Genomic DNA, 26,873 nt, shown 5'->3' on the forward strand with positions numbered 1-26,873 from the left:
GACTGAGCATCCACAGCCCTCTGGGGTAGAGAATTCCAAAGATTCACCACCCTCTGAGTGAAGAAATTTCTCCTCATCTCAGTCCTAAATGGCCGACCCCTTATTCTGTGAGACTGTAACCCCTGGTTCTAGGCTCCCCAGCCAGGGGAAACGTTTTCCCAGCATTAACCCTGTCAAGCCCTTTAATAATTTTGTATGTTTCAATGAGATCACCTCTCATTCTTCTAAACTCTAAGGAATATAGATCTAGCCTACTCAATCTCTCCTCATAGGACAATCCCCCCATCCCAGGAACCAGTCTGGTGAACCTTTGTTGCACTCCCTCTAAGGCAAGTGTGTCTTTCCTTAGGTAAGGAGACCAGAACAGTACACAGTACTCCAAGTGTGGCCTCACCAGTATAATTGTAGTAAGACTTCTTTACTCTTATATACTCTAATCCCTTTGTAACAAAAGCTAACATACCATTTGCTTGCATTTCTATAGCGCCTTCCATGCCCTCAGGATATCCCAAAGCACTTTACAACCAATGAAGTACTTTTAAAGTGTAGTCACTGTTGTAATGTAGGAAATGCAGCAGCCAAATATACACACAGCAAGCTCCCACAAACAGCAATGAAATAAATGACTAGGTAATCTGTTTTAGTGACGTTGAAGGCTGACATTGATTTTCAAAGTATAAAAATAAAAGTAGTCATAAGGATTTCAAGATCAGCTCCTTTTCACTGGGAATCTAAGGCTTGTCACACAGCAACCTATAGAACTAGGGTCACAGTCTCAGGACAAGGGGTCGGCCATTTAGAACTGAGATGAGGAGAAATTTCTTCACTCAGAGGGTGGTGAATCTTTGGAATTCTCTACCCCAGAGGGCTGTGGAGGCTCAGTCATTGAGTATATTCAAGGCTGAGAACGATAGATTTTTGGACTCTCGGGGAATCAAGGGATACAGGGATCAGGCGGGAAGGTGGAGTTGAGGTCGAAGATCAGCCATGATCTTATTGAATGGCGGAGCAGGCTCGAGGGACCTTATGGCCGACTCCTGCTCCTAATTCTTATGTTTTTATGTTCTCGTGTTAACAACATTGGGGCATTCCTGCCGCCAATCGTGATTTCTAGGCTTTTGACCCTTTCAAGAAGGTTTATTTTCTGGTAGCGGAAATAAAAATCAGCGCTCACGGCAATTGTTAACGAAAGCAAAGTTGCTCAAAAACATAATTTGAAGGCTCGGGGGCTGATCTTGTGCTCTCAAATCGACTGCCTCAAGTCGGGTGCGCAGTCTCCTATACTCTTATTAATAATAATGTCAGTGCTCACATTTGCCGTGCAGGTTGGTCGCTCAGTGCGGTACTGAGGGAGTGCCGCACTGTCGGAGGTGCCGTCTTTTGGATGAGATGTTAAACCGAGGCCCCGTCTGCTGTCTCAGGTGGACATAAAAGATCCCACGGCACTATTTCGAAGAGGAGCAGGGCGAGTTCTCCCCGGTGTCCTGGCCAATATTTATCCCTCAACCAACATCACCAAAACAGATGATCTGGTCATTATCACATTGCTGTTTGTGGGAGACTTGCTGTGCGCAAATTGGCTGCCTCATTTCCCCCATTACAACAGCGACTCCACTTCAAAAAGTACTTCATTGGCTGTAAAGCGCTTTGAGACGTCTGGTGGTCGCGAAAGGCGCTATAGAAATGCAAGTCTTTCCTTCTCTCATGTACAGAACCAAAAAGTACCTCCACCTTAAACATCTGAGAGGTGATTGTGCAGCCGTATGTTAAGATTGTTAGGGGTATAGAAAAGGTGAGCGTGTAATAGTAACCTGGATTAAATTGGAGGATTGGAGCTCGGGGTCACGGGTTCAAACTAGTAAAAGGTCGCTTGACGACTGATATTAGGACATTCTTCGCACCAAGAGTGATCAACATGTGGATCAAACTTCTAGTAGAGTAGTCGAGGCAAAACCCTGGAATCACTGAAGGATCAATTCTATGCTACGATTGGGGGGGGACGTTAGGTTGTCTTTGGATCAATGAATTAAGATGGGCCGAATGGCCTTCCTCATCAGTAATTATCTTGTATGTAAATAACAACAACAACTTGTATTTATATAGCACCTTTAACGTAGTAAAACGTCCCAAGGCACTTCACAGGAGCGAGTATCAAACAAACTTTGACACCGAGTCACATGAGATATTCGGGCAGGTGACCAAAAGCTTGATCAAAGAGGTCGGTTTTATGGAGCGTCTTAAAGGAGGAGAGAGAGGTGGAGAGGCGGAGAGGTTTAGGGAGGGAATTCCAGTGGTTAAGGCTGAGGCAGCTGAAGGCACAGCCACCAATGGAGGAGCGATGAAAATCGGGGATGTGCAAGAGGCCAGAATTGGAGGAACGCAGAGATCTCAGAGGGTTGTAGGGCTGGAGGAAACAGACTGAAAATTGCCTGAAAAATGACAGAACATCACCGGGTGTTGCAAACAGGCCAATGCTCTGCATCACAGCGTTATATTTGGACATCTCAATATAGAACTCAACATCACTTCAACCCTTAGTTTATTTCCAAAACCTGGAAAAGTCTGCAAGTGAAGTGAGAGGAAGGTTCAAGTAAAAGACATGTGGAACTCGCTACCACAGGGAGAGGTTGAGGTGAACAGCATAGATGCATTCAAGGGGAAGCTAGGTAAACACATGAGGGAGAAAGGAATAGAGGGATATGGTGATGGGGTTGAGATGAGGTAAGGTGGGAGGAGGCTCGTGTGGAGCATAAACACCGGCATGGACTTGTTGGGTCCAATGGCCTATTTCTGTGTTGCTAATTCTATGTAAAAGGGAAATTGGATTGCGAACTGGAAAAACATTGCAGGGGAATGTCGGAGATAGGACAATACGAGTCACGTACCTGATCTAAGGTCTGTGAATGCTTCGGACCACACTGTGCAAGAGCGGAATTCTTCTCCTTTTCAGAGTTCGGGCAGTTAAGAGGTTGCTCTGGGGTAGAAATGACAGTAGTTAAGAGATTTGTCTTCCGACGACAGAATTTCTCATGTCCGCCTGAACAGGCAGGCCGGACCTCGGTTTAACCTCCGATCCCCGAGGACGCTCCTCCAACAGTGCAGCACTCCCTCAGCACTACACTGGAGCACCAGCCTAGACTGCACTCCAGTCCTGACCAGGCGTCCCCCACCCCACCCCCCGCCCGATGCCACGACCTTCTGACCCAGAAGTATGTGGGAATAACTGAGCCAAGCTGACGTACTCTAGTGTCTGAAGGTGTTGACACCATGGGGGTAGTAATTGGCATTCAGGCATAAAACGGGCGCAAACCACACCAACGAACCAGCTTAGGCGTTGGTCCCACTGCTAAATTTGTGAGGACCAATGTTTAGCTGTCCCCACAGCCCCTTAAATATGTGAATGAGGGACCTAGTGCCTGTAGGAGGACCGTTGTATAAAATTTGATCCAAAGGGCCCAACACAGGATCCTTTAGCAGCAGCCAACTAGAGGTGAGTGACATAAGAAAATTACTAGGCACTTGGTCTAAGCGTTAAACAAAGCTTTAATCAACTGTTTTACAACATGGAGGTCTAGTTGTGTCCTTCACTAGTTCCTGTTAAAGAATGTCCTGAGCAAGCTGGGCCCGTGCCCGAGTATTTATACTCTCCCTGGACAGCGCCACCAGCAGGCCGCCCAGTATCACTTCATAAGTCATTTCCTCATGAATGACAAGATTCATGTCAGTGAGTTTAATTCTCATTTTTAAAAAATAAATTAGGTTCCCTGTGGAGTCAGGAAAAACATAAGAATTCAGAGCAGGAGTAGGCCATATGGCCCCTCGGGAGCTGGAGTGCGCCCCCACCCCCCGACTCTGCAATCCTGCCGATCGCCCCCCCAATCTCCCATTGCCCAATCTGACCCTCCCCACCCCTCCCCCTCCTGGAGTTGCCTGCGCAGATGCCCCAAAGATGCAAATGAGGCGTGAGGCCCAATTTTCTAGGTTTCGGGCCTCTATATTCGGGCACGGAGTTACTCACGCAACACGAGTCTCGGCCCAATAACGGGCCATAACTCATTTCTACCCCCGCCATGAGTGCAGCCTCCTTCCCAGTGATTCCCCTTACACGCAGCTCTCTCGGAATCAATCATTCAGTCACCTATGCAGGTCCGGAGTGTTTTTCCAGGCTCTGGGCGAAATCCTGCGTTACAGATACAGTAGTAACTCCCAGCGGAATTGTGACAGGTTGTGTTCTTGCTGCACACATCTTCGTCCTCACACTCATCCACATCTGCAGCGAAGAGGAGCAAAAACCACATCAAGCGTTACATTTACAGCATTGATTATGCACAGAAACAGGCCATTCGGCCCAACTGGTCCATGCCGGTGTTCATGCTCCACACGAGCCTCCTCCCTCCTTACTTCATCTCACCCTATCAGCATAACCTTCTATTCCTTTCTCCCTCATGTACTTATCTAGCTTCCTCTTATGCTCAACTACTCCCTGTGGTAGCGAGTTTCACATTCTAACCACCCTCTGGGTAAAGAAGTTTCTCCTAAGTTCCTTATTGGATTTATTAGTGACTATCTTATATTTATGACCCCTAGTTTTGGTCTCCCTCACAAGTGGAAACATCTCCTCTGTGTCAGCCATGGCTCAGTTGGCAGCACACGTGCCTCTGAGTCAGAAGGCTGTGGGTTCAAAGTCCCACTCCAAGGATATGAGCACAGAAAGCTAGGCTGACACTCCCAGTGCAGTGCTGAGGGAGTGCCGCACTGTCGGAGGTGCCGTCTTTCGGATGAGACGTTAAACCGAGGCCCCGTCTGCTCTCTCAGGTGGACATAAAAGATCCCACGGCACTATTTCGAAGAAGAGCAGGGGGAGTTCTCCCCGGTATCCTGGCCAATAGTTATCCCTCAATCAACATGACAAAAACAGATTATGTGATCATTATCACATTGCTGTTTGTGGGAGCTTGCTGTGCGCAAATTGGCTGCTGTGTTTCCCACATTACAACAGTGACTACATTTCAAAAAAGTACTTCATTGGCTGTAAAGCGCTTTGAGACGTCCAGTGGTCGTGAAAGGCGCTATAGAAATGCAAGTCTTTCTTTCTACGTCTACCCTATCAAACTCTCATAATCTTAAAGACCTCTATCGGGTCACCCCTCAGCCTTCTCTTTTCTAGAGCAAAGAGCCCCAGCCTGTTCAATCTTTCCTGATAGTCATAGCCTCTCAGTCCAGGTCACCTAAGAGACAGCAAAACCCTTGGTTTGCTTTGTCAGATTTGCAGACAGCATTAAAGTAGGGAGAGCGGCAGAGACGGGGGATGCGGTAAAATGATTTCCTATTGGTTACACAACTGGACAGACACACGGCAAGAAAAAGAATAGAATAACGACAAATGTAAGGTGTTGCAGAGCTGAGAAAAAATCTGTAGCGTGAATGGAATAATACTGTAAAGATTCAGCAATCAATGGAGGCTAAGAAAGGGACTTGTCACTACATTTGTCTCTTTCAATGTCCAGACAACATAGAGTCATAGAGTTATACAGCACAGAAAAAGGCCATTCGGCCCATCGTGTCCGCGCCGGCCATCAAGCCCTGTCTATTCTAACCCCATTTTCCAGCACTTGGTCCGTAGCCTTGTATGCTATGGCGTTTCAAGTGCTCATCTAAATGCTTCTTGAATGTTGTGAGGGTTCCTGCCTCTACCACCCTTTCAGGCAGTGAGTTCCAGATTCCAACCACCCGCTGGGTGAAAATGTTTTTCCTCAAATCCTCTCTAAACCTCCTGCCCCTTACCTTAAAACGATGCCTCCTGGTTATTGATCCCTCTACTAAGGGGAAAAGTTCCTTTCTATCTACCCTATCTATGCCCCTCATAATTTTGTACACCTCAATCAGGTCCCCCCTCAGCCTGCTCTGCTCTAAGGAAAACACGGAGGGGCGATTAAAGGAACTGATAGATCGAAAATAGATATAACCAGAAGAGCAGAGAGCAAATCTGTGGCACGCTAATGCAAGGATCAGATTACATCTGGGGTAGTGCGTTCTGTCCTGGTTACTGTGCGATTTGAATTGGAGAAGGTGCGGAGAACAACAACGGGTGATCAATGGTTGGAATAATCTGCCGGTCTTGGGGGCCGAGACAAAGGCAGTCGAGACATTGAAAACACAGTTGGATGCCAGGCTGAGGGACTGAGGGTACTGAGGCAGTGTCGGAGGCGCCGTCGCTCGGATGAGGCGCTAAGCCGAGGCCCCGTACTTTTGAAGTGTAGTCACTGTTATAATGTAGGAAATGCGACAGCCAATTTGTGCACAGCAAGCTCCCACATACAGCAATGAAATAATGACCAGATTTTTTTAGTGGTGTTGGTTGAGGGATAAATATTGGCCAGGACACCGTGGGGGAGAACTCCCCCTGCTCCTCTTCAACTAGTGCCCCCGTTTACGTCCACCTCAGAGGGCAGACGTTTAACGTCTCATTCACAGCTGTGGCTCAGTTGGTAGCACCCTTGCCTCTGAGTCAGAAGGTTGTGAAGTTCAGGTCCCACTCCAGCTAGGCTGCCACTCCAGTGCAGTGCTGAGGGCAGTGCTGCACTGTCAGAGGTGCCGTCTTTAGGATGAGACGTTAAACCGAGTCCCCCATCTGCTCTCTCAGGTGGACGTAAAAGATCCCCAGGCACTATTTCAAAGAAGAGCAGGGGGAGTTATCCCTGGTGTCCTGGGCCAATATTTATCCCTCAACCAACATACCAAAAACAGATTATCTGGTCATTATCACATTGCTGCTTGTGGGAGCTTGCTGTGCGCAAATTGGCTGCCATGTTTCCCACATTACAACAGCAACTCCACTTCAAAAAGTACTTCATTGGCTGTAAAGGCTAAAGGGATCAAGGGATATGGGGAGAAAGCAGGGACAGGGTACTGAGTTTGGATGATCAGCCATGATCTCATTGAATGGCGGAGTGGGCTCGAGGGGCCGAATGGCCTACTCCTGCTCCTATCTTCTATGTTTCTATGTAAAAAGACGTCCGGTGGTTGTGAAAGGCGCTATATAAATGCAAGTCTTTTTTTTAAAAGGCAGCACTTTCAACAGCGCAGCATTCCCTCAGTACTGCACTGAGGCGTTGGCCTGGATTATGTGCTCAAGTCTCTGGAGTGGGATTATCAACCCACAACCTTCTGACTCTGAGGCAAGACTGCTACCCACTGAACCACTGCTGACACTATACAGCTTCCGAGAGAGTGAACTCCTTACCTTCACACCTCGCTCCATCAGAACCGCTGGAACCCCCAGAGGGTGAGTTAAATCCGCTGCTGCAGGTGCAGTGGAACGATCCAGGCGTATTGTGACACGCTGCGCGAGGGCCACAGGGGGAAGATTCACACTCATCGAAATCTGTGAAAGGAAAATAGTGGAAGTCCTCACGGCTGTTAATGAACCCTTTTGTTTCCTTCTACACTTGCGCTGCATGAATGCTCCCGAGACCTGACACTTTAGAACCAAACTGTGAAGGTGCGGCGTTTAGCAAACCGGCAGGTGAATTTCGCGGGCGGCGGTAACATTGGCGCACCCGGGCAGAAAGTCCTTAGCGCTCCGTTATCGCCCCCGGAGGCGCTAACGGGAGGCGTTAAGGCACCGAATTTCTAACCCTATATACACTCTCTGGAGTGGTATAGTACTTACCTGACACTTTAGAACCAAACAAAAGATAATCCTAAGCTGTAGGCGTTCTACGTGAAACAGTCTTGAACTCGTATCTCGGTAGGAATAGGCCCTTAGTACAAAATGTGCCTCAATTTGTCTCGCTTCATCAAGTGTCTCCCTCATGTCAGAGCGGGGAGGTGGCGGAGGGTCCATGACTTTTTATATTCATTATTGGGCTGTTTTAGCTTTGGCTCAGTGAGGAGACCTCTCGCCTCTGAGTTGGTATACCAGGGCTAAAAGGGTTCAATTATGAGGACAGGTTGTATAGACTAGGCTTGCATGCCCTTAAATATAGAACGTTAAGGGGTGATCTGATTAAGATGTTTAAGATGATCAAAGGATTTGATAGGCCAGAGAGAGAGACTATTTCCCCAGGCGGGAGAGTCCAGAACAAGGGGGCAGAACCTTAAAATTAGAGCCAGGCCGTTCAGGAGTGATGTCAAGAAGCACTTCCTCACACAAAAGGGTAGTGGAAATCTGGAACACTCTCCCCCAAATCTGGAACTCTCTCCCCCAAAAAGCTGTTGAGGCTGGGGGGGGTAAATTGTAAATGCCAAAACTGAGATTGTAAGATCCGCTCCACTCCCACTCTGATCTCTCTGTCCTCAGCCTCTTAACTTGTTCCAATGAAGCTCAACGTAAGCTCGAGGAACAGCACCTCATCTTTTGATGAGGCACTTCACAGCCTTCTGGACTCAACACTGAGTTCAACAATTTCAGACTATAACCCCTGCCTCTATTTTTTCAGGCGGCAGCTGTTGATGATTCTGCCATCCCCATTTGCAACATTTAATCTCTCCTGCCTTCAAATCTAGCACAGACCGTCCCTTTAATTCCTTCCTCCCCTCTCCCACCTTTCCCTGCGCCTGCTTAAAACCTGTCACATCTCTAACTTTTTCCAGTTCTGACGAAAGGTCACAGACCTGAAACGTTAACTCTGTTTCTATCTCCACAGATGCTGTTTGGCCTGCTGAGTGTTTCCAGCATTTTCTGTTGTTATTGTGAGATGTTTGTGAGGTAAGGTTATTAAGGGCTACGGAACCAAGGCGGGTAGATGGTGTTAAGATGCAGATCAGCCGTGATCTAATTGAATGGTGGAACAGGCTCAAGGGCATGAATGGCCTCCTCCTGTTCCTACCTGGCCTGTTAGAATCCGAGGAGCTCGGCGCCCTGGCCCTCGATCACATTGGGCCCTGAAGTCCTCCGTCAACACCTGCAGATCCCAGTGCCGGAGGGCAGGAGGATAACGGCCTTCTCCATTGGAGCAGGTTGTTGATGGACTTGCCGGACTGCCCAGGGCTCAAGCAGATCTTAATGAGGCTCTGAGCCTAGGCCGGGGACCTGACACATGTGGACCTGGGTCCGTTCTCCAGCCCCTCCACTTGGGTCCTGGGGCAGGCACACTGGGAGTGCGACGCTGGGCCGTGTGGAAATTTGGGACCAGGTCAATCCAATAATAGTGACCACACCAACTAGGGTTGCCAACTCTGGCTGGGCTTATTCCCGGAGGTCTCATCACACGGTCTCCTGCTTCCAACCGCTCCGCCCGGTCAAACAGCTTTATTCCCCCGTTGCCAATATTTTTAGAAGTAATAAATGAAAGTGTCCAAAGAAATTTTGTGGGGGGTCGGGTGGGAAAGAGATTCTTTTCCCCAGCGGGTTGGGACCTTGCTGTGAACCCGTCACCACATGCCTTTCCCCGATGTTGGGTCTGTCAGTGCTGAGCAGACCCAACACACAGTGGCGGGGGACCCAATTCAGGTCATTATGAACTTGTTTAGTGATGATCAAGAGCACATTTGAGCTCACCTCTTGACTTTATGTGCTTGCCCACTGGCTCCTCGCTGCTCGGGGATCACGTCTGTCAAGCTGAGGCAGGAGGTCAGTGGCCATTGAATCAGCTGTTGAGTTGACAGCTTCAAATGTACAGTAAAAGCTCCCACCTTACAGAGATATCTTCCCTCAGCCACAAGCTCTTCCTCACTGCATTTCCACAACAGATTCACCATGCTGCAAGTCTTTACACAAGTCTCCATCCGGTCTGGCCTCATTACCTCTCTCACCATTGGCAGATCGCTTCTGTCATCTCTACTTCACCTGCCATCTATTCCATCAGCATGGGTGCCCTTTATACTCTCTCACCTTGGTCCTCAGAATCCCACCACGATCAGCCCCAACACCAGCAGCACCAGGCACACCAGCAGCACCAACAACAACACCAACCCTCTGCAATCAACTGATGCTGCACAGGACAGAGGGCATCAGTACCCAACCACATTGCTGCCTGGGAGGCCAGGGATGGCCTCACCATGGCGAGATTTACTTCACTTGATGCTGTACACCCTGGCTGCCACATAATGCGCCAAGTTGGCACCACCCCACACCAACACCATAAAGCATCCCTACAATGTACAAGCTATTCCTTTCACACTCATCACCATTGCGGGGGTAGCGTTATGTCTCACCATTCACTGCAACTCGCTAAGTCACTTCCAAAGGTGCACACAAATCGGTCCAAGAACGCAAAGTGTTGAAAATAAAGGTTTCAATGTTTGATACCACATTAACAGAAACTTTACATGAACATTGCATAAAACACCCAAGTGCCTACCTTTGTGTGTTGTTAGTTGGTATGATTGCACTAGGATGAGGGTGAGTGTGAGGGGTGGCTAGTGAGATGGGGAAGTGATAATGTAGACAGAGAGGGATGGGTGCAGGTGCAAGGTAAGTTGGTGTGAGTAACGATGTGCAGGAGTAGGGTAGGGAAGGCAGAGTGATGGGGATGTGATGAGAGGCACAGCAGGATGAGGTTGAGTGTGGCTTTGTACTAACATTTTGTGATCAACTGAGGTCATTGAAAGGTTTGCGCCACTGCAGCCTGGTCCTCCTGACCACATCCCCGCTTGTGTCCTCCTCTGCAATGTGCAACCAGGCTGCATTGATCTCCTGGGGAGGTCTCTTCCATCCATGGGAAGGGAAGAGGATCTCCCTGCGTGCTGTGACTCCCTCCATATGGAGGGAGTCATGGGAGAGCCTGGGTGCAGCCCTGCGCCTCTGTGCAGTGCAGTGCCGCACCTCAATGCTGTAGAACACTGACAGCACAGATGTCAAAATAAATTTGGCCATGGTCCCTTTAAGGAAACCGGCTGATGCGTCATCAAATGACGTCATCAGACCCGCTTTCTCTAATAGGCCGGCAAACGAGCTGGGCTGGTTTAACGAGCCCAATCAACGAAAATCCATTTCAGAGGCCGGGATGGAGACAACAGCGGGGTCGGGACACGCCACCGACGTCATCCGCCACGGACCCACCAAGGTCAGCAACATCGCGGCCACCATTTTGTTTGAGTGCCCCTGTGACCTTTCTCCAGGGTTTGCTGGCAGCAGCGTCCGGGAGATTAACCTTCAATCCCTGGAGACTCCAGGACAGCCCTGGAGGGTTGGCAACCCTGACGCCAACAAGGGTTTTTTTCTCCATTCAATTGCTTGGGAGATTAAAAACTCTTTACCTTCACAAGTTGTCCTATTGGTAAAGCCGATGCTCCCAGAAGACGAGATAAACCCTCTGCTGCAGTCACACTTGTAGGAGCCGTCTGTATTGCGACATGTTGTGGGAGGAGGGCACGGAGAGGATTTACACTCATCGATATCTGTGAAAGGGAAATAGCGGAGGTCATTGCGGCTGTTAATGAACCCTTCTTTCCTTCTACACTTGCGCTGCCTGGATGCTCCCGAGAACGGACACTTTAGAACCAAAGTGTGAAGGTACGGAGTTTTTGGGGGGGAAAGTCGGTATGGCCCCGTTTGTGGGGCGGTAGCTGTCCAAAGCTGGGAAACTTAGCGCCAGTGGCTAATGGGTCCCAGCTTTTGGAAAATTCGCTTTTGCGCTCCAGGAAGGAAGCGGAGCGCTAACTCAAGCATCCACTTCACTCCTGGAGCGCAAGAGGCAGCAGGCGGGGGCGGTAGGTGAGCAGCGCTGTACAATGGGCCGGGCAGCGCTGCCGTGTTGAAAGACTCTTTCCCCAACCTTAAAGGGAAGGGCCATCGCTGCAGGCTGTGCGAGGGGCAAAACTTACCTGGTCCCCGACGGCAGCCACAATCCGGCCTGATCAGCCCGATGCACTGCAGCAGAGTGCAGGTCCGACTGAGCGCTGGCGACAGACCCAAAAAACCGGAAAGAGCGTTTCAGATTTTTTTCCGCCTACCTCGGCCACCTCGCCTTTAATTATCGCTCCCCGAAGTGCCCGGCCTCCCGATCGACGCCTCCTGCGGCTGTCGGTGTTTTCGCCCCACGACGCTGCAGGGGGCGGAGATGAATTTCGGGTCCGGGGCGTTACCGGGGCTAAGTGGATTGTGATAAACTTTAACTGCGCAGGAGATCGTGGCGCTAGGGGTTACCGCTGCCGCAAACCGCCAGGTGAGTTTCATGGATGGCGATAACATCGGCACACCCGGGCAGAAAGTCCTTAGCGACCCGTTATCGCACCCCCGGAGGCGCTTACGGGAGGCGCTAAGGCACCGAATTTTCAGCCCATACTCTCTCTGGAGTGGGACAGTACTCACCTGACACTTTAGAACCAAAGAAAGATATTCATAAGCTGTAGGGGTTCTACCTGAAACAGTCGTGACTTCCTATTCCGGTAAGAATGGGCCCACAGTACAAAATGGGCCTCAATGTGTCTCGTTTCTTCAAGTGTCGCCCTCATGTCTGAAGTTAGAGCAGCGTGTGCATAGTCCTTCACCAACGTTATCTGCCGTGTGCTGTCGCCCGCCGGTCCTGCCTCTTACAATGGCGGCAAGAGGGCAGGTCAGAAGAAGAACTCACCTCCATCAGAATTCTGCATTAGGGCTCTAGAAGAGGAAGAGACCTGACCGAGTGGGGTCAAGCCCCCCAGTTCAGGTCAAGAAATTCAGAAGTATAATGTTGGTGTCAGTAAAAGTGACCCTGAAGCCGTCGGATTGTCGTAAAAAACCCAACTGGTTCTCTCATGTCCTTTAGGGAAGGAAACCTGCCGCCCGTACCCGGTCTGGGGCTAGTTGGGACTCCGGTCCCGCACCAATGTGGTTGACTCGTCACTGCCCTCTGAAGTTGCCCAGCAACTCACTCCATTTAGGACTGAAATGAGGAGGAATTTCTTCACCCAGAGAGTGGTGAACCTGTGGAATTCTCTACCACAGAAGGCAGTGGAGGCCAATTCATTAAATATATTCAAGAAGGAGTTGGATATATTTCTTAAGGCTAAAGGGATCAAGGGATATGGAGAGAAGGCAGGGACAGGGTACAGGAAACTTTTTTTTATCCGGCACGGACGGGACCGACGTGGTGCCGGTTCATCAAAAATTCCGGATGACCGAACGCTATAGTAAAAGATACGGAGCTGAGAGCGCCGTATAAAGCAACAAATCCTGTTGCTTAGCAACAGCTTCAGAATAATGGCCACAAGTTGCAAGCGTCTCTGTAGCTTAGCAACAGCTGCAGCCACACCCTTGCACATCAACAAATGGAGGAAGTCAAGTAATAAAAGTTACCTGAACCTACTCCTGAATTTTGCCGGTTAACCGAGATTTCCGGTTATTTAGGTGCCGTTAAATCGAAAGTTTCCTGTACTGAGTTTGGATGATCAGCCATGATCTCATTGAATGGCGGAGCAGGCTCGAGGGGCCGAATGGCCTACTCCTGCTCCTATCTTCTATGTTTCTATGTAAACTGCCCATCAGCCCCACCTTCTTGGAGAAACTAAGGATGGGCAATAAATGTCGGCAGATTTTTGGACTCTAGGGGAATCAAGGGATATGGAGATCGGGCGGGAAAGTGGAGTTGAGGTCAAAAATCAGCCATGAGCTTATTGAATGGCGGAGCAGGCTCGAGGGGCCGTATGCTCCTACTCCTGCTGCTAATTATTATGATCTTACATTGTCAGTGATGCCCATGTCCCAAGAATGAATATAAAATATTATGGTGCGCTCCCCCCCCTCCCCACTAGGGGTAGTGAGCTGTGTCCAATAGTTACAGTAATATAAAGCTCTGGTCAGACCTCATCTGGAGAATTGAGTTCAGTTCTGGGTACAACATCACAGGAAGGATATATTGGCCTTGGAGGGGGAGCAGCCCAGAATCACCAGAATGATACCGGGGCTTAAAGGGTTAAATTATGAGGACCTGTTGTTTAGACTAGGTTTATATTCCCTTGTGTGTAGAAGATTAAGGGGCGATCTTACAGAGATGTTTAAGATGATCAAAGGATTGGATAGGGTAGAGAGAGAGAAACTATTTCCTCTGGTGGGGGGGAGGCTAGAACAAGGGGGCATAATCTTAAAATTAGAGCCAGGCCGTTCAGGGGTGATGTCAGGAAGCACTTCTTCACACAAAGGGTAGTGGAAATCTGGAACTCTCTGCCCACAAAAGCTGTTGAGACTGGGGCGTCAATTGAAAATGTCAAAACTGAGATTGTGAGATGTTTGTGAGGTAAGGGTATTAAGGGTTACAGAACCAAGGCGGGTAGATGGTGTTAAGATGCAGATCAGCCGTGATCTAATTGAATGGTGGAACAGGCTCGAGGGCCTGAATGGCCTCCTCCTGTTCCTACAGGCAGCCCGCCTGTTAGAATCCGAGGAGCTCGGCGCCCTGGCCCCCGATCACATTGGGCCCTGAAGTCCTCCGTCAACATCTGCAGACCCCAGTGCCGGAGGGCAGGAGGAGAACGGCCTTCTCCATTGGAGCAGGTTGTTGATGGTCTTGCCGGGGTGCCCAGGGCTCCACCAGATCTTAATGAGGCTCTGAGCCTAGGCCGGGGAACTGACACTCGTGGACCTGGGTCCGTTCTCCAGCCCCTCCACTTGGGTCCTGGGGCAGGTACACTGGGAGTGTGACGCTGGGCCGTGTGGAAATTTGGGACCAGGTCAATCCAATAATAATGACCACACCAACTAGGGTTGCCAACTCTGGCTGGGCTTATTCCTGGAGGTGTCATCACACAGTCTCCTGCTTCCAACCGCCCCGCCCGGTCAAACAGCTTTATTCCCCCGTCGCCAATATTTTTAGAAGTAATAAACGAAAGTGTCCAAAGAAATTTAAAAAAAACACACCATTTTGTTGGAGTGCCCCGTGACCTTTCTCCAGGGTTTGATGGCAGCAGTGTCCGGGAGATTAACCTTCAATTCCTGGCGGGTTGGCGACCCTGACGCCAACAAGAGGTGTTTTTTTTTCTCCGTTCAATTGCTTCGGAGATTAAACTCTTTACCTTCACAAGTTGTCCTATTGGTAAAGCCGGTGCTCCCAGAAGATGTGTTATACCCTCTGCTGCAGTCACACTCGTAGGAGCCGTCTGTGTTGCGACATGTTGTGGGAGGAGGGCACGGCGAGGATTTACACTCATCGATATCTGCGGAAACAGTGAAAACCCTTCACAATCGTAATCGCCGCTTTGCTCTCTCTTACACTTGCTCTGTATCATGTTTGGAGGATACAATGTACAGGTGTGCTGCTCTGCTTAGGCCAAGAGTAGACCCACCTCACAACGTGTAAGTGACTAAGGGCATCACGCTGGCCGGCTGACATGATTGTTTGAACATCCTATCACACTACTAACGGTGTGATTATAGCCCTTGTGATTATATGTTCGCTGTGGCTCAGTGAGCAGTTCCCCTGCCTCTGAATCCGAAGCTCGTGGGTTCATGGTCCCACTGCCGACACTCAAGCACAAGAATGTAGGCCGACGGTCCTGTGCAGTACTGAGGGAGTGCTGCACTGTCAGAGGTGCTGTATTTCAGATGAAATGTTAAACTGAGGCCCTTTCTACTCTCTCAGGTGGGCGCAAAAGATTTCAAAAAAAGAGCAGGGGAGTTATCCCCAGTGTCCTGGCCAATATTTATCCCTCAATCAACATCACTAAAACAGATTATCTGGGTCATTATCACATTGCTGTTTGTGGGAGCTTGCTGTGCACAAATTGGTTGCTGTGTTTCCTACAGTGACTACACTTCAAAAAGTACTTCATAGGCTGTAAAGCACTTTGGGATGTCCTGAGGTCATGAAAGGTGCTATATAAATGCAAGTCTCTCTTTATCAAGGTGAGGCCACATCTTGAGTATTGTGTGCAGTTTTGGTCGCCTTATCTGAGGAAGGATGTTCTTGCCATGGAGGGAGTGCAGCAAAGATTCACCAGACTGATACCTGGGATGGCAGGAATGACGTATGAGGAGAGATTGGGTCGATTGGGCTTGTACTCGCTGGAGTTTAGAAGAATGAGAGAGGATCTCATTGAAACTTATAAAATTCTAACAGGACTAGACAGACTAGATGCAGGAAGGCTATTTCCGATGGCGGGGGAGTCCAGAACCAGGGGTCACAGTCTAAGGATAAGGGGTAAGCCATTTAGGACTGAGATGAGGAGGAATTTCTTCACCCAGAGAGTGGTGAACCTGTGGAATTCTCTACTACACAAGGCAGTGGAGGCCAATTCATTAAATATATTCAAGAAGGAGTTAGATATATTTTTTAAGGTTAATGGGATCGAGGGATATGGGGAGAAATCAGGGACAGGGTACTGAATTTGGATGATCAGCCATGACCTCATTGAATGGTGGAGCAGGCTCGAGGGGCCGAATGGCCTACTCCTGCTCCTATCTTATATGTTTCTATGAAACTACTGGAAGTCCTTCACATCTTTGCTTTCCTTCTTGCCTCTATGCAACAAGTGGGCCGTGTGAAGGAGTGTCACTGCGGAGCGTCTGTCGGTTCAATCCCTGGTCTGTGCTATGTTGTCGGAAGTAGAAGGGTTACATTTGAGCCCTGCGGTAGGGGAGGGGGAGAGAAGTGTATTGATTTGTATGTGGGTTCAATGACGACACATTCATGAAAGAGATGTCTTTTTATCTAAAGTATGTTCAACTCAGTTAACAGCATTACAGGAGACACCATCTTTGAGATCCATCTAAAATGAAACTAAAACTAAACTGCTTGTCTCTCACATGCCCTCTGCTGGCCAGGCATAAATAATCAATCAGGCAAATACCATCACTATTTGCTGATATCATTACATCTCCCTTTCTTAAAACAAAAGTATTTTACTTTTATCTAACAACATGTTTTCTTTGTATTACTCTGCATTTTAACTGTAACACTTAATGAACTTACATTATCATTATCATTATCAAGGTTTTTTAACCTTGTTTTGTGTGTTCACATGAAATATGTAAATACCTAGAACTTGAAGAAAGAATAAGATAACATTACTTCCTTCTATAACAAGAGTCCTTAAATTTGCTCAATGAGTCTCTCAGGAGGCTTCACGTGTCTTGAGGATTTTCTGATTGATTGTCTTTGAATCTGAGTTGTTGCCTCAGATGATGATTTCTCAGCTGTGTGATCAGGTTGTTCAACAGTATCAGTCTTTTGACCTGCTGTGTGATCAGGTTGTTCAACAGTATCAGTCTTTTGACTTGCTGTGGCTGGTCCCATGAGAAGATCTCGACGATTTCTTTGCAGAACAGCACCCTCATCTGTCTGAATGGTGTATGATCTTGGTTGAACTTCACTCAGGACAGTTCCCTTCTGAGTCCACATGTTTGTTTTGTCTTTGAACCTTACTTGGTCACCAGTGTGGAGTTCAGGTAGGTTTTGTGTTCCTCTGTCATAGTAGTACTTTTGCTTTTCTTTCTGTTGTTCTTTGAACTTCCTCACTTTCTCCCCCTCTTTTGTTTTCAGGAGGTTCTCCGGGATGGGTAGGTTTGACCTTAGCAGACGTCCCATAAGGAGTTGGGCTGATGACATACCACACTCGAGCGGCATTGTGCGGTATACAAGCATGCTCTGGTAGAAGTCAGTTCCACTGTCTTTTGCCTTGTACATCAGTCTTTTCACTGTCTGGACCGATTTTTCCACTAGTCCATTGGACTGTGGAAAGTGAGGACTTGATGTTGTGTGGACAAAGTCCCACTCTTTGGCAAAGTGTCGGAAACTTGCATTGTAAAACTGGGGTCCGTTGTCTGTGAAGACCTCGCTTGCCACGCCATGTCTGGAGAATATGGCTTTCATACATGTTATCACAGCATCTGCAGTGGTGGTGTACAGTCTACAAACCTCTGGATACAGGGAGTAATAGTCTGTGACTACAAGATAGTCCTTCCCTTGACACACGAATAGGTCAGCGCCTACCTTCTGGTAAGGTCTGTCTGGCACTGGGTGTGGCTTTAGTGGTTCTACCGGATTGCTTGCTCGATATTTCAGGCATATTGTGCAGTTTGACACCTCATTCGTCACATCTTGGTTGATTCGTGGCCAGTACATCACCTCTCGTGCTCTTTTCTTACACTTTTCGATTCCCAGATGTCCTCCATGGATCCTTTTTAGCATCTCTTTTCTCAGACTCTTTGGGATAACTATTTTACTTCCTTTGTAGATGATGTCTTCGACCACTGATAGTTCTGCCCTGCAGTTCCAGTACTCTGCCATGTCAGGTGAGCAGTCTTGCTTCATGTTGGGCCATCCATCCAAGATGCTTTTCCTCAGTCGTCTCATTGTTTCATCTTTGTTTGTCTCAGTCTTTATGAGCTCCATTTTTGCATCTGCTATGGGCAGTGCACTTGTGATCATGTCCACGTAGGCGTTCACTTTTTCATCCATTTTGGTGTTTGCGGGCTCACTTGGGTCAACAGCTCTGGACAACGTGTCTGCTGTATACATCAGCTTACCCGGTGTGTACGCAACATTCAGTGTATAGCGTTGCAGCCTGATCATCATTCTTTGTATTCTAAGCGGACAGCTATTTAGTAGCTTTTGGAACAATGCAATCAAGGGCTTATGGTCAGTCTCTACACTGATTGCTTGTCCTGCCACAAACTGGTGAAATCTTTCACAGGCGTATGTGATGCTGAGCAGCTCCTTTTCTATTTGAGCATATCGCGTCTCCGCATCTGTCATTGAGCGCAATGCATATGCAATAGGTTGCCAGTAGTCATATTTTTGCAGAAGAACGGCACCGAGCCCACTCTGTGATGCATCTGATGATATCTTGATGGGTCTCGCTGGGTCATAAAACCTCAGAACTGGTTCCTCTGTGAGCAGTTTCTTTAGATCGCTCCATGACTTCTCATGCTCATGATTCCATTCCCATTCTATGTTCTTTTCAGTTAGTCTTCTCAGTGGCGCCATCTTTTCTGAGAGGTTGGATATGAATTTACCCATGTAGTTGATCATTCCATTAAACCTCTGCACGTCCTTTTTGCATTGTGGCTTTGGCATATTCTCAATGGCGGACACCTTTCTGGGATCTGGTCTGATGCCCTCACCGCTAAGGATATCTCCCACGAATGTCAGTTCTGTCACCCCGAGCTGGCATTTCTCTCTATTCAGCTTCAGGTTTGTTTTCCTTGTTGCTTCCAGCACTTTTTTCAGTCTCTCGTCATGCTCAGTTCTCGTGGTTCCCCATATTATGATGTCATCCATTGATGTATCAACTCCCTCCAGGTGCTCATAGATCATATGGATAGTTTTGTGATACACTTCAGGAGCTGAGGCAATGCCAAATGGTAACCTTAGGAATCTGTATCTGCCAAATGGACTGTTGAACGTGCACAGTCTTGAACTTGCCTCGTCCAATTTCATCTGCCAAAATCCTGATGATGCATCTAACTTGCTGAAATACTTTGCATTTGCAAACTGTGAAATGATTTCCTCACGTGTAGGAAGCTTGAAGTGCTCTCTCTTTATTGCTCTGTTTAGATCTCTTGGATCCAGGCAAATTCTGAGCTTTCCATTCTTTTTGTCCACAACGACGAGGGAACTCACCCACTCAGTTGGCTCATCTATCTTCTGAATCACGTTCAGGCTTTCCATCCTGTCCAACTCTGCCTTCAGTTGCTTTTGAAGAGCAAACGGAACTTTTCTGCATGGATGTATGACCGTTGGCATACTTTTATCTACTCTGATCGTGTGTTCTCCTGGAAGGCAGCCTAGACCCTTAAATAGGTCGTTGTACTCTTTCATGAGTTCATCATAGACTGTCTCTCCTTCGCTTTCCACAACGAGGACTCTCTTTACCAGGTTCAGTCTCTCACAGGCTATTAAACCTAGTATGGCTTGCACATCCTTTGGCACAACGATTAATGCTAGCATGTTCTCTCTGTCCTTGTGTGTCACTTTGACAATGCATCTTCCTTTCACTGGTATATCAGTACCTGAGTCTCCTGTCACTTTCACTTTTATTCCATGTATCTTTGGTCTGGGTCTAATTTTCTTAAAATCAGTCTCTGATATCACATTAACTTGTGCTCCAGTATCCAATTTAAATGGAATGTGTGTGTCATTCACTTTTAGTGTCAACATCCAGTCTCTTTTTTCTTTTTTGTTTTCAGACACAACATCTACATAGAACTCCTCTATCTCGCTTTCATCTACTGCATGGAGCTTGCTTTGTTGCGCTTGGTTCTTGCAGCAACGGGCATAATGGTTGTTTTTGTTGCAACTATTGCATTTTTTACCATATGCTGGACACTTTTTTGGTGGATGCTGTGTACCGCATCGACTACATGACTTTCGATTGTCCCTTTCATTTTTGTTCGCTGGCCACGCCTCTTTTTTCCCATTGGCGCTCTTTTTGTTAAACGGTTTGTGTCCGTTCTTTCTCACTGCATCCACGTTGCAGCTATTGTCACTGAACAGCTCCTTTGCCTGCAACTTCACAGTCTCTGTAGCCTTACACAGTGCTATGGCTTTTCCCAGGTCTAGATTTTGCTCTCTTAGCAGTCTTTCCCTTAGACCATTATCTGGAATACCACACACCAGTCTGTCTTTTATCAGCGAGTCTGTCAGTCCCCCAAATTCACACGTTTTGCTTCTGTTTCTCAGTTCAGTCACATACTGATCAATAGTCTCTCCCGTTTTCTGTACACATGTGAAAAATCTGTGCCTCTCAAACGTCACGTTACGTTTAGGTATGCAGTAGGCCTCAAACTGTTCCATTATTTTATCCAACTTCATTTTGTCTCCATCAGCAGCGAATGTGAAGTTATTATACACCTCCAGCGCTTCATCACCCACAACATGTAAGAACACTGACGCTTTCATTTTATCACTTTTCTCGTCAGCTCCGATTGCCGCTAAATACAACTCCAAACGTTATTTGAATCTCCTCCAATTTTCAGCCACATTACCTGTCAACTGAAGCTTCGCCGGTGGGTGTAAACCTTCCATTTTTCACTTCATTAGCTATTCTCCAATGGTAAGTAACGATGTTCTCTTTTGGCTTGCTAATATGTGGAGAGCTGATTTAACTTCAGATTTTTCCTCTTCATCTCTTTCAATCACTTCTGACACCATGTATTGATTTGTATGTGGGTTCAATGACGACACATTCATGAAAGAGATGTCTTTTTATCTAAAGTATGTTCAACTCAGTTAACAGCATTACAGGAGACACCATCTTTGAGATCCATCTAAAATGAAACTAAAACTAAACTGCTTGTCTCTCACATGCCCTCTGCTGGTCAGGCATAAATAATCAATCAGGCAAATATGCTGGTAAGGCATCATAATCAAACAGGCAAATACCATCACTATTTGCTGATATCATTACAAGAAGCAGCTGGGATTCCTGCTCCTTGTCCTGAAGTGACCCTTGCTAGAACATGTGCCTGTATGGACGCTCGCTCAGGCCAGGGTCAGACTCGGCCATTGCAGTGTGCAGACCAAACGCAGGCTGGGTGACCGCTTTGCGGAACACCTCCGTTCAGTCCGTAAGGGGGGACCCCGAGCTTCTGGTCGCCTGTCACTTTAATTCTCCGCTCCACTCCCACTCTGACCTCTCCGTCCTCGGCCTCTTGCATTGTTCCAATGAAGCTCAGCGTAAGCTCGAGGAACAGCACCTCATCTTTCGTTTAGGCACTTTACAGCCTGCCGGACTCAACACAGAGTTCAACAATTTCAGACTATAATCTCTGCCCCTATCTTTTTTTTCCATTTTTCTTTCTCTCTCCCACATGGCAGCTGTCTTTCATTCTGCCAGTGCCATTTACACTTCATCTAGAGCCGTCTTTTGTTTCTTTACTTGTCCCATTACCATCTCCTTTTGCCTCGCACCATCAACCCTTTTGCCTCTTAATCTCTCCTGCCTTCCACCCTATCACAGACCTTCCCTTTCGTTCTTTCCTCCCCTCCCCCCTTTCCCTGCCCCTACACTTGCTTAAAAACCTGTTCCATCTCCAGCTTTTTCCAGTTCTGACAAAGGGTCTTCGACCTGAAACGTTAACTCTGTTTCTCTCTCCGCCAATGCTGCCTGACCTGCTGAGTGTTTCCAGCGTTTTCTGTTTTTATTTCAGACTCGGCCATGATGCACTGGAAAACTGTGAATTAAAACTAGTTTGGAGTGCGAAGAAAGTCACCTCTGACCAAGGAGGAATAACATCGCTCTGTCGCCCTCTCCCCTCCCCCCCCCCCACAAATCCTGTCAGGTGGGAAGCCCTTCCCACTCCGGGACATCCTGGTCCATATTCCCCGATTAGCAGATTGATGTCCTCAGTTGCTATAGTAATCTGGGATGTAATGGTTAAGTTATCCACCAGATGGAGCCAAATAGTAAGGGATCACATTCACCAGTGTTTAAGGTAATGGGTCATGCTCAATGTCCTGGTACACCAGTTATTTAGGTAATGTGGCATTGCATTATCGGTATGACTCAGAGGTGAATCCTCCATCTTGCCATCGTGCAGTAAGAAATGGTGCTTTGCCTCCAGCTGTAAGAGATATGTTTCTCTGCTACACCGTGTAATAAACAGTTGGGTTTTGTTCCTAATATCTCGCTTCTCTCAGTTTCTGACCTTACCACTCGGATATCACAGTTGCCTAGCGACACTGAAGTCAATGGGAGTGTCCTCACTGCCAGCACAACTAAGGGCAACTGAGTCAGTGACTTCCCACACTGTGTCTCATTGAAACTTATAAAATTCTAACAGGACTAGACAGACTAGATGCAGGAAGGATGTTCCCGATGGCGGGGAGTCCAGAACCAGGGGTCACAGGCTAAGGATAAGGGGTAAGCCATTTAGGACAGAGATGAGGAGGAATTTCTTCACCCAGAGAGTGGTGAACCTGTGGAATTCTCTACCACAGAAGGCAGTAGAGGCCAATTAATTCAAGAAGGAGTTAGATATATTTCTTAAGGCTAAAGGGATCAAGGGATATGGGGAGAAAGCAGGGACAGGGTACTGAGTTTGGATGATCAGCCATGATCTCATTGAATGGTGGAGCAGGCTCGAGGGGCCGAATGGCCTACTCCTGCTCCTATCTTCTATGTGTCGATCCGCACCTCACTTTGTAGTGCATGTTCCCACTGTGCCATGGGGAAGCTGAGAGAGCGGATCCTCCTGGAGGCAAGTACTGCCACTGAACAAATAACATTCACTGTACAAACTCATGGCCTTTGGATAAATGTTACACATTTACAAACACATTTACACACATACATTTACACACACATACACACACTTAGGAAAACTATCCTTTTAGAGTGTTGCTTTTTTCTTGCTGAATCCTCATCTTCACTCACTTTGACTTCAATCACACAGCATAGAGTCGTAACGGCACAGAAGGAGGCCATTCGGCCCATCGAGGCCGTGCAGGCTCTCTGTAGAGCAATCCAGTCAGTCCCATTCCCCCGCTCTATCCCCGTAGCCCTGCAAGTTTATTTCCCTCAAGTGCCTATCCAGTCTCCCCTTGAAAACATTGAGTGTCTCCGCTTCTGCCATTCCTGTCGGCAGCGAGTTCCAGGTCCTCACCACTCGCTGCGTAAAAAAGTTTTTCCTCACATCCCCCCTGTATCTCTTGCCCAAAACCTTAAATCTGTGTCCCCTAGTCCTTGTACCATCAACTAGTGGGAACAGCCTTTCCCCGTCTAGCCTATCCAAACCCGTCATAACCTTGTACACCTCTATCAAATCACCTCGCAACCTCCTTTGCTCTAATGAAAACAAATCCAGCTTCTCCAACCTGTCCTTGTAGCTAAGATCCCCCATCCCCGGAACCATTCTGGTAAATCTCCTCTGCACCCTCTCAAGGGCCTTCACATCTTTCCTAAAGTGTGGTGACCTGAACTGGGCGCAATACTCCAGTTGTGGCCGAACCAGCGCTTTTTAAAGGTTCAGCATAAATTCTCTACTTTTGTACTCAATACCTGTATTTATGAAGCCCAAGATCCCATATGCTTTGCTAACCACTCTCTCAATATGTCCTGCCACCTTCAGGGACCTATGCACATTAACTCCCAGGTCCCTTTGTCCCTGCACTCTCTTTAAAACTGTGCCATTAAGTGTATATTGCCTATCCCTTCTGCCAAAATGCATCACCTCACACTTCTCTGTATTAAATTCCATCTGCCGCTTGTCTGCCCATTCTGCTAGCCTTTCTATGTCCTGCTGCAATCGATTGGTATCATAGAAACATAGAAAAATAGGTGCAGGAGTAGGCCATTCGGCCCCTCGAGTCTGCTCTGCCATTCAATATGATCATGGCTGATCCTCTATCTCAATACCATATTCCCACTCTCTCCCCATACCCCGTGATGCCTTTTGTGACTAGAAATCTTCTGTGGTAGTGAATTCCACAGGTTCACCACCCTCTAAGTGAAGAAATTTCTCCTCATCTCAGTCCTAAATATCCTACCCCATATCCTGAGACTGTGACCCCTCGTTCTAGACCCCCCAGCCAGGGGAAACATCCTCTCTGCATCCAGTCTGTCTAGTCCTGTCAGAATTTTATACCTTTCAATGAGATCCCCTCTCATTCTTCTAAACTCTAGTGAATACAGGCCTAGTCGACCCAATCTCTCCTCATATGACAGTCCTGCCATCCCAGGAATCAGTCTGGTGAACCTTCATTGCACTCCCTCTATGGCAAGTATATCCTTTCTTAGGTAAGGAGACCAAAACTGCACACAGTACTCCAGGTGTGGTCTCACCAAGGCCCTGTACAACTGTAGTAGGACATCCTTGCTCCTGTACTCAAATCCTCTTGCAATGAAGGCCAACATACCATTTGCCTTCCAAACTGCTTGCTGCACCTGCATGTTTGCTTTCAGTGACTGGTGTACAAGGACACCCAGGTCCCTCTGTACATCAGCATTTCCCAATCTATCACCATTTAAATAATACTCTGCCTTTCTGTTAACACTTACCCAAGCAGAACCATTTAACGTCATAGTAGTAACCTGACCTACAGGTCGCAGCTTTGGCTGAACTCGGCCTCAAAATACTGCAGCAGAAGACCACTAGGAGAAACAAAATGAAACAGTTAGACCTTCGTTCCCCAATTGTCTCTCTTCCTCTCCCGAAAGCGCTGACTCATGCTGGAGTACAAACGACCCTCCAGTACTTCACCTGTCCTTCACGTTGAAGCCCATCGCCGAGTGTCACCTGTTCAACCGTGGGAGGCAGAACTGCTAAGGCCGACAGCTTTCCCCCCCACCCCCCGATGTACAGAGACAAGAGGTTGTAGCGAGGGGGGGTCGCTGAATAATGATCAGGAGCAGGATTGGTTTTCTCCGACATCTCCCAGGTATGCTGAGTCTAATTGTAGTCGCACCCTGTCATAAATCATGCCATTCATGTAGAAATAACTTATGAAATATACTGGGCGGCCTGCTGGTGGCGCTGTCCAGGGAGAGTATAAATACTCGGGCACGGGCCCAGCTTGCTCAGGGACATTTTGTAAACAGGAACTAGTGAAGGATAACTAGACTTCCATGTTGTGAAACAGTCGATTAAAGCCTTGCGTAATACTCTGACCAAGTGCCTAGTAGTTTTCTTATGTCACTCCCCTTGCCACCTTTCATGAGATCAGCAGGGACTGGGGATGGAACCTGGGACCCTTATTGTTAAGGCTTCTGGTCTTAACATTAAACCTGATTAAACGCAATAGTATTTTTGACTCTGGCTGATAGTGTAACATGGGTGAATATCGATTCAAGTGAGTGCAAAAGACAAGGCTGAAGCGTTTGCAACCATCCTTAGCCAGAAGTGCCGAGTGGATGATCCATCTCGGCCTGCTCCTGAGGTCCCCACCACCACAGAAGCCAGTCTTCAGCCAATTCTATTCACTCTACATGATAGCAAGAAACGGCTGAGCGCAAAGGCTGTGGGCCCCGACAACCCCCCCGGCTGTCATGCTGAAGACTTGTGCTCCAGAACTAGCCGCGCCTCTAGCCAAGCTGTTCCAGTACAGCTACAACACTGGCATCTACCCAACAATGTGGAAAACTGCCCAGGTACGTCCTGTCCACAAATAACAGTACAAATCCAATCCGGCCAATTACCGCCCCATCAGTCTACTCTCAAATCATCAGCAAAATGATGGAAGGTGTCGTCGACAGTGCCATCAAGCGGCACCTACTCACCACCTAGAAGGACAAGGGCAGCAGGCGCATGGGAACACCACCACCTCCAAGTTCCCCTCCAAGTCACACACACCATCCTAACTTGGAAGTATATCGCCGTTCCTTCATCGTCACTGGGTCAAAATCCTGGAACTCCCTCCCTAACAGCACTGTGGGAGTACCTTCACCACACGGACTGCAGCGGTTCAAGAAGGCGGCTCACCACCACCTTCTCAAGGGCAATTAGGGATGGGCAATAAACACTGAACTTGCCGGCGACGCCCACATCCCGTGAACGAATATAAAAAAAAGATTCAGATGGCAGTTACGCATTTCTCCCAATTTTCAGTCCCATGGAAGGCAATGGGTTGCTGTTCTGACATGGCCCATTTTACACAGGCATGGTAGCATGGTGCTTATGTTACTGGACTAGTAATCCAGTGGACTAGGGAGATGGCTGGCCCCAAGAGGTCAAGGTAAGTTTTTATAAGCTTCCTTCTCTTTGGACTCCTCGTGGTCCCACCGCCTGTCCCCGCTCCCCAGGCCCCTCAAGAAGTCCTTGGACCTTCCCCAGTCCCAGCCTTCCCCCATTTCAGGGTCAAATGTGACACCAAGGTTGTGAACGCTGTGGTTCAGCCTTAGACAGATGTTAGAGAGAGGAATGGAGTCAGTGGCTAGGGAATGGAGTTTGTGGCGGGGACCGAAAACAATGGCTTCAGTCTTCCCAATATTTAATTGGAGAAAATTTCTGCTCAGCTAGAGCTGTATGTCGGACAAGCAGAAGGAAAGAAAGACTTGAATTTCTATCGCGCCTTTCA

The 26,873-nt window shown here is 47.9% G+C and overlaps 1 protein-coding gene across 1 annotated transcript in view; it reads right to left on the reverse strand.

The window, feature by feature from the left end:
• Positions 1-25,083, reverse strand: part of LOC147097637 (adhesion G protein-coupled receptor E3-like) — a 77,124-nt gene extending 52,041 nt beyond the window's left edge. Inside the window, exons 1-7 of the mRNA XM_085971424.1 lie at positions 25,061-25,083; positions 24,859-24,935; positions 14,935-15,075; positions 11,203-11,343; positions 7,244-7,384; positions 4,139-4,270; positions 2,886-2,974 (exon numbers count right to left, since the gene is read on the reverse strand). Coding sequence (XP_085827550.1) covers positions 2,886-2,974; positions 4,139-4,270; positions 7,244-7,384; positions 11,203-11,343; positions 14,935-15,075; positions 24,859-24,935; positions 25,061-25,083 — 744 coding nt within the window. The remainder of the gene's footprint in view (positions 1-2,885; positions 2,975-4,138; positions 4,271-7,243; positions 7,385-11,202; positions 11,344-14,934; positions 15,076-24,858; positions 24,936-25,060) is intronic.
• Between the last annotated feature and the right edge of the window lie 1,790 nt (positions 25,084-26,873).

Source organism: Somniosus microcephalus, chromosome 31 (assembly GCF_052327205.1).
Source record: "Somniosus microcephalus isolate GS21.2 chromosome 31, FLI_Smic_1.0, whole genome shotgun sequence".
Classification (NCBI taxonomy): domain Eukaryota; kingdom Metazoa; phylum Chordata; class Chondrichthyes; order Squaliformes; family Somniosidae; genus Somniosus; species Somniosus microcephalus.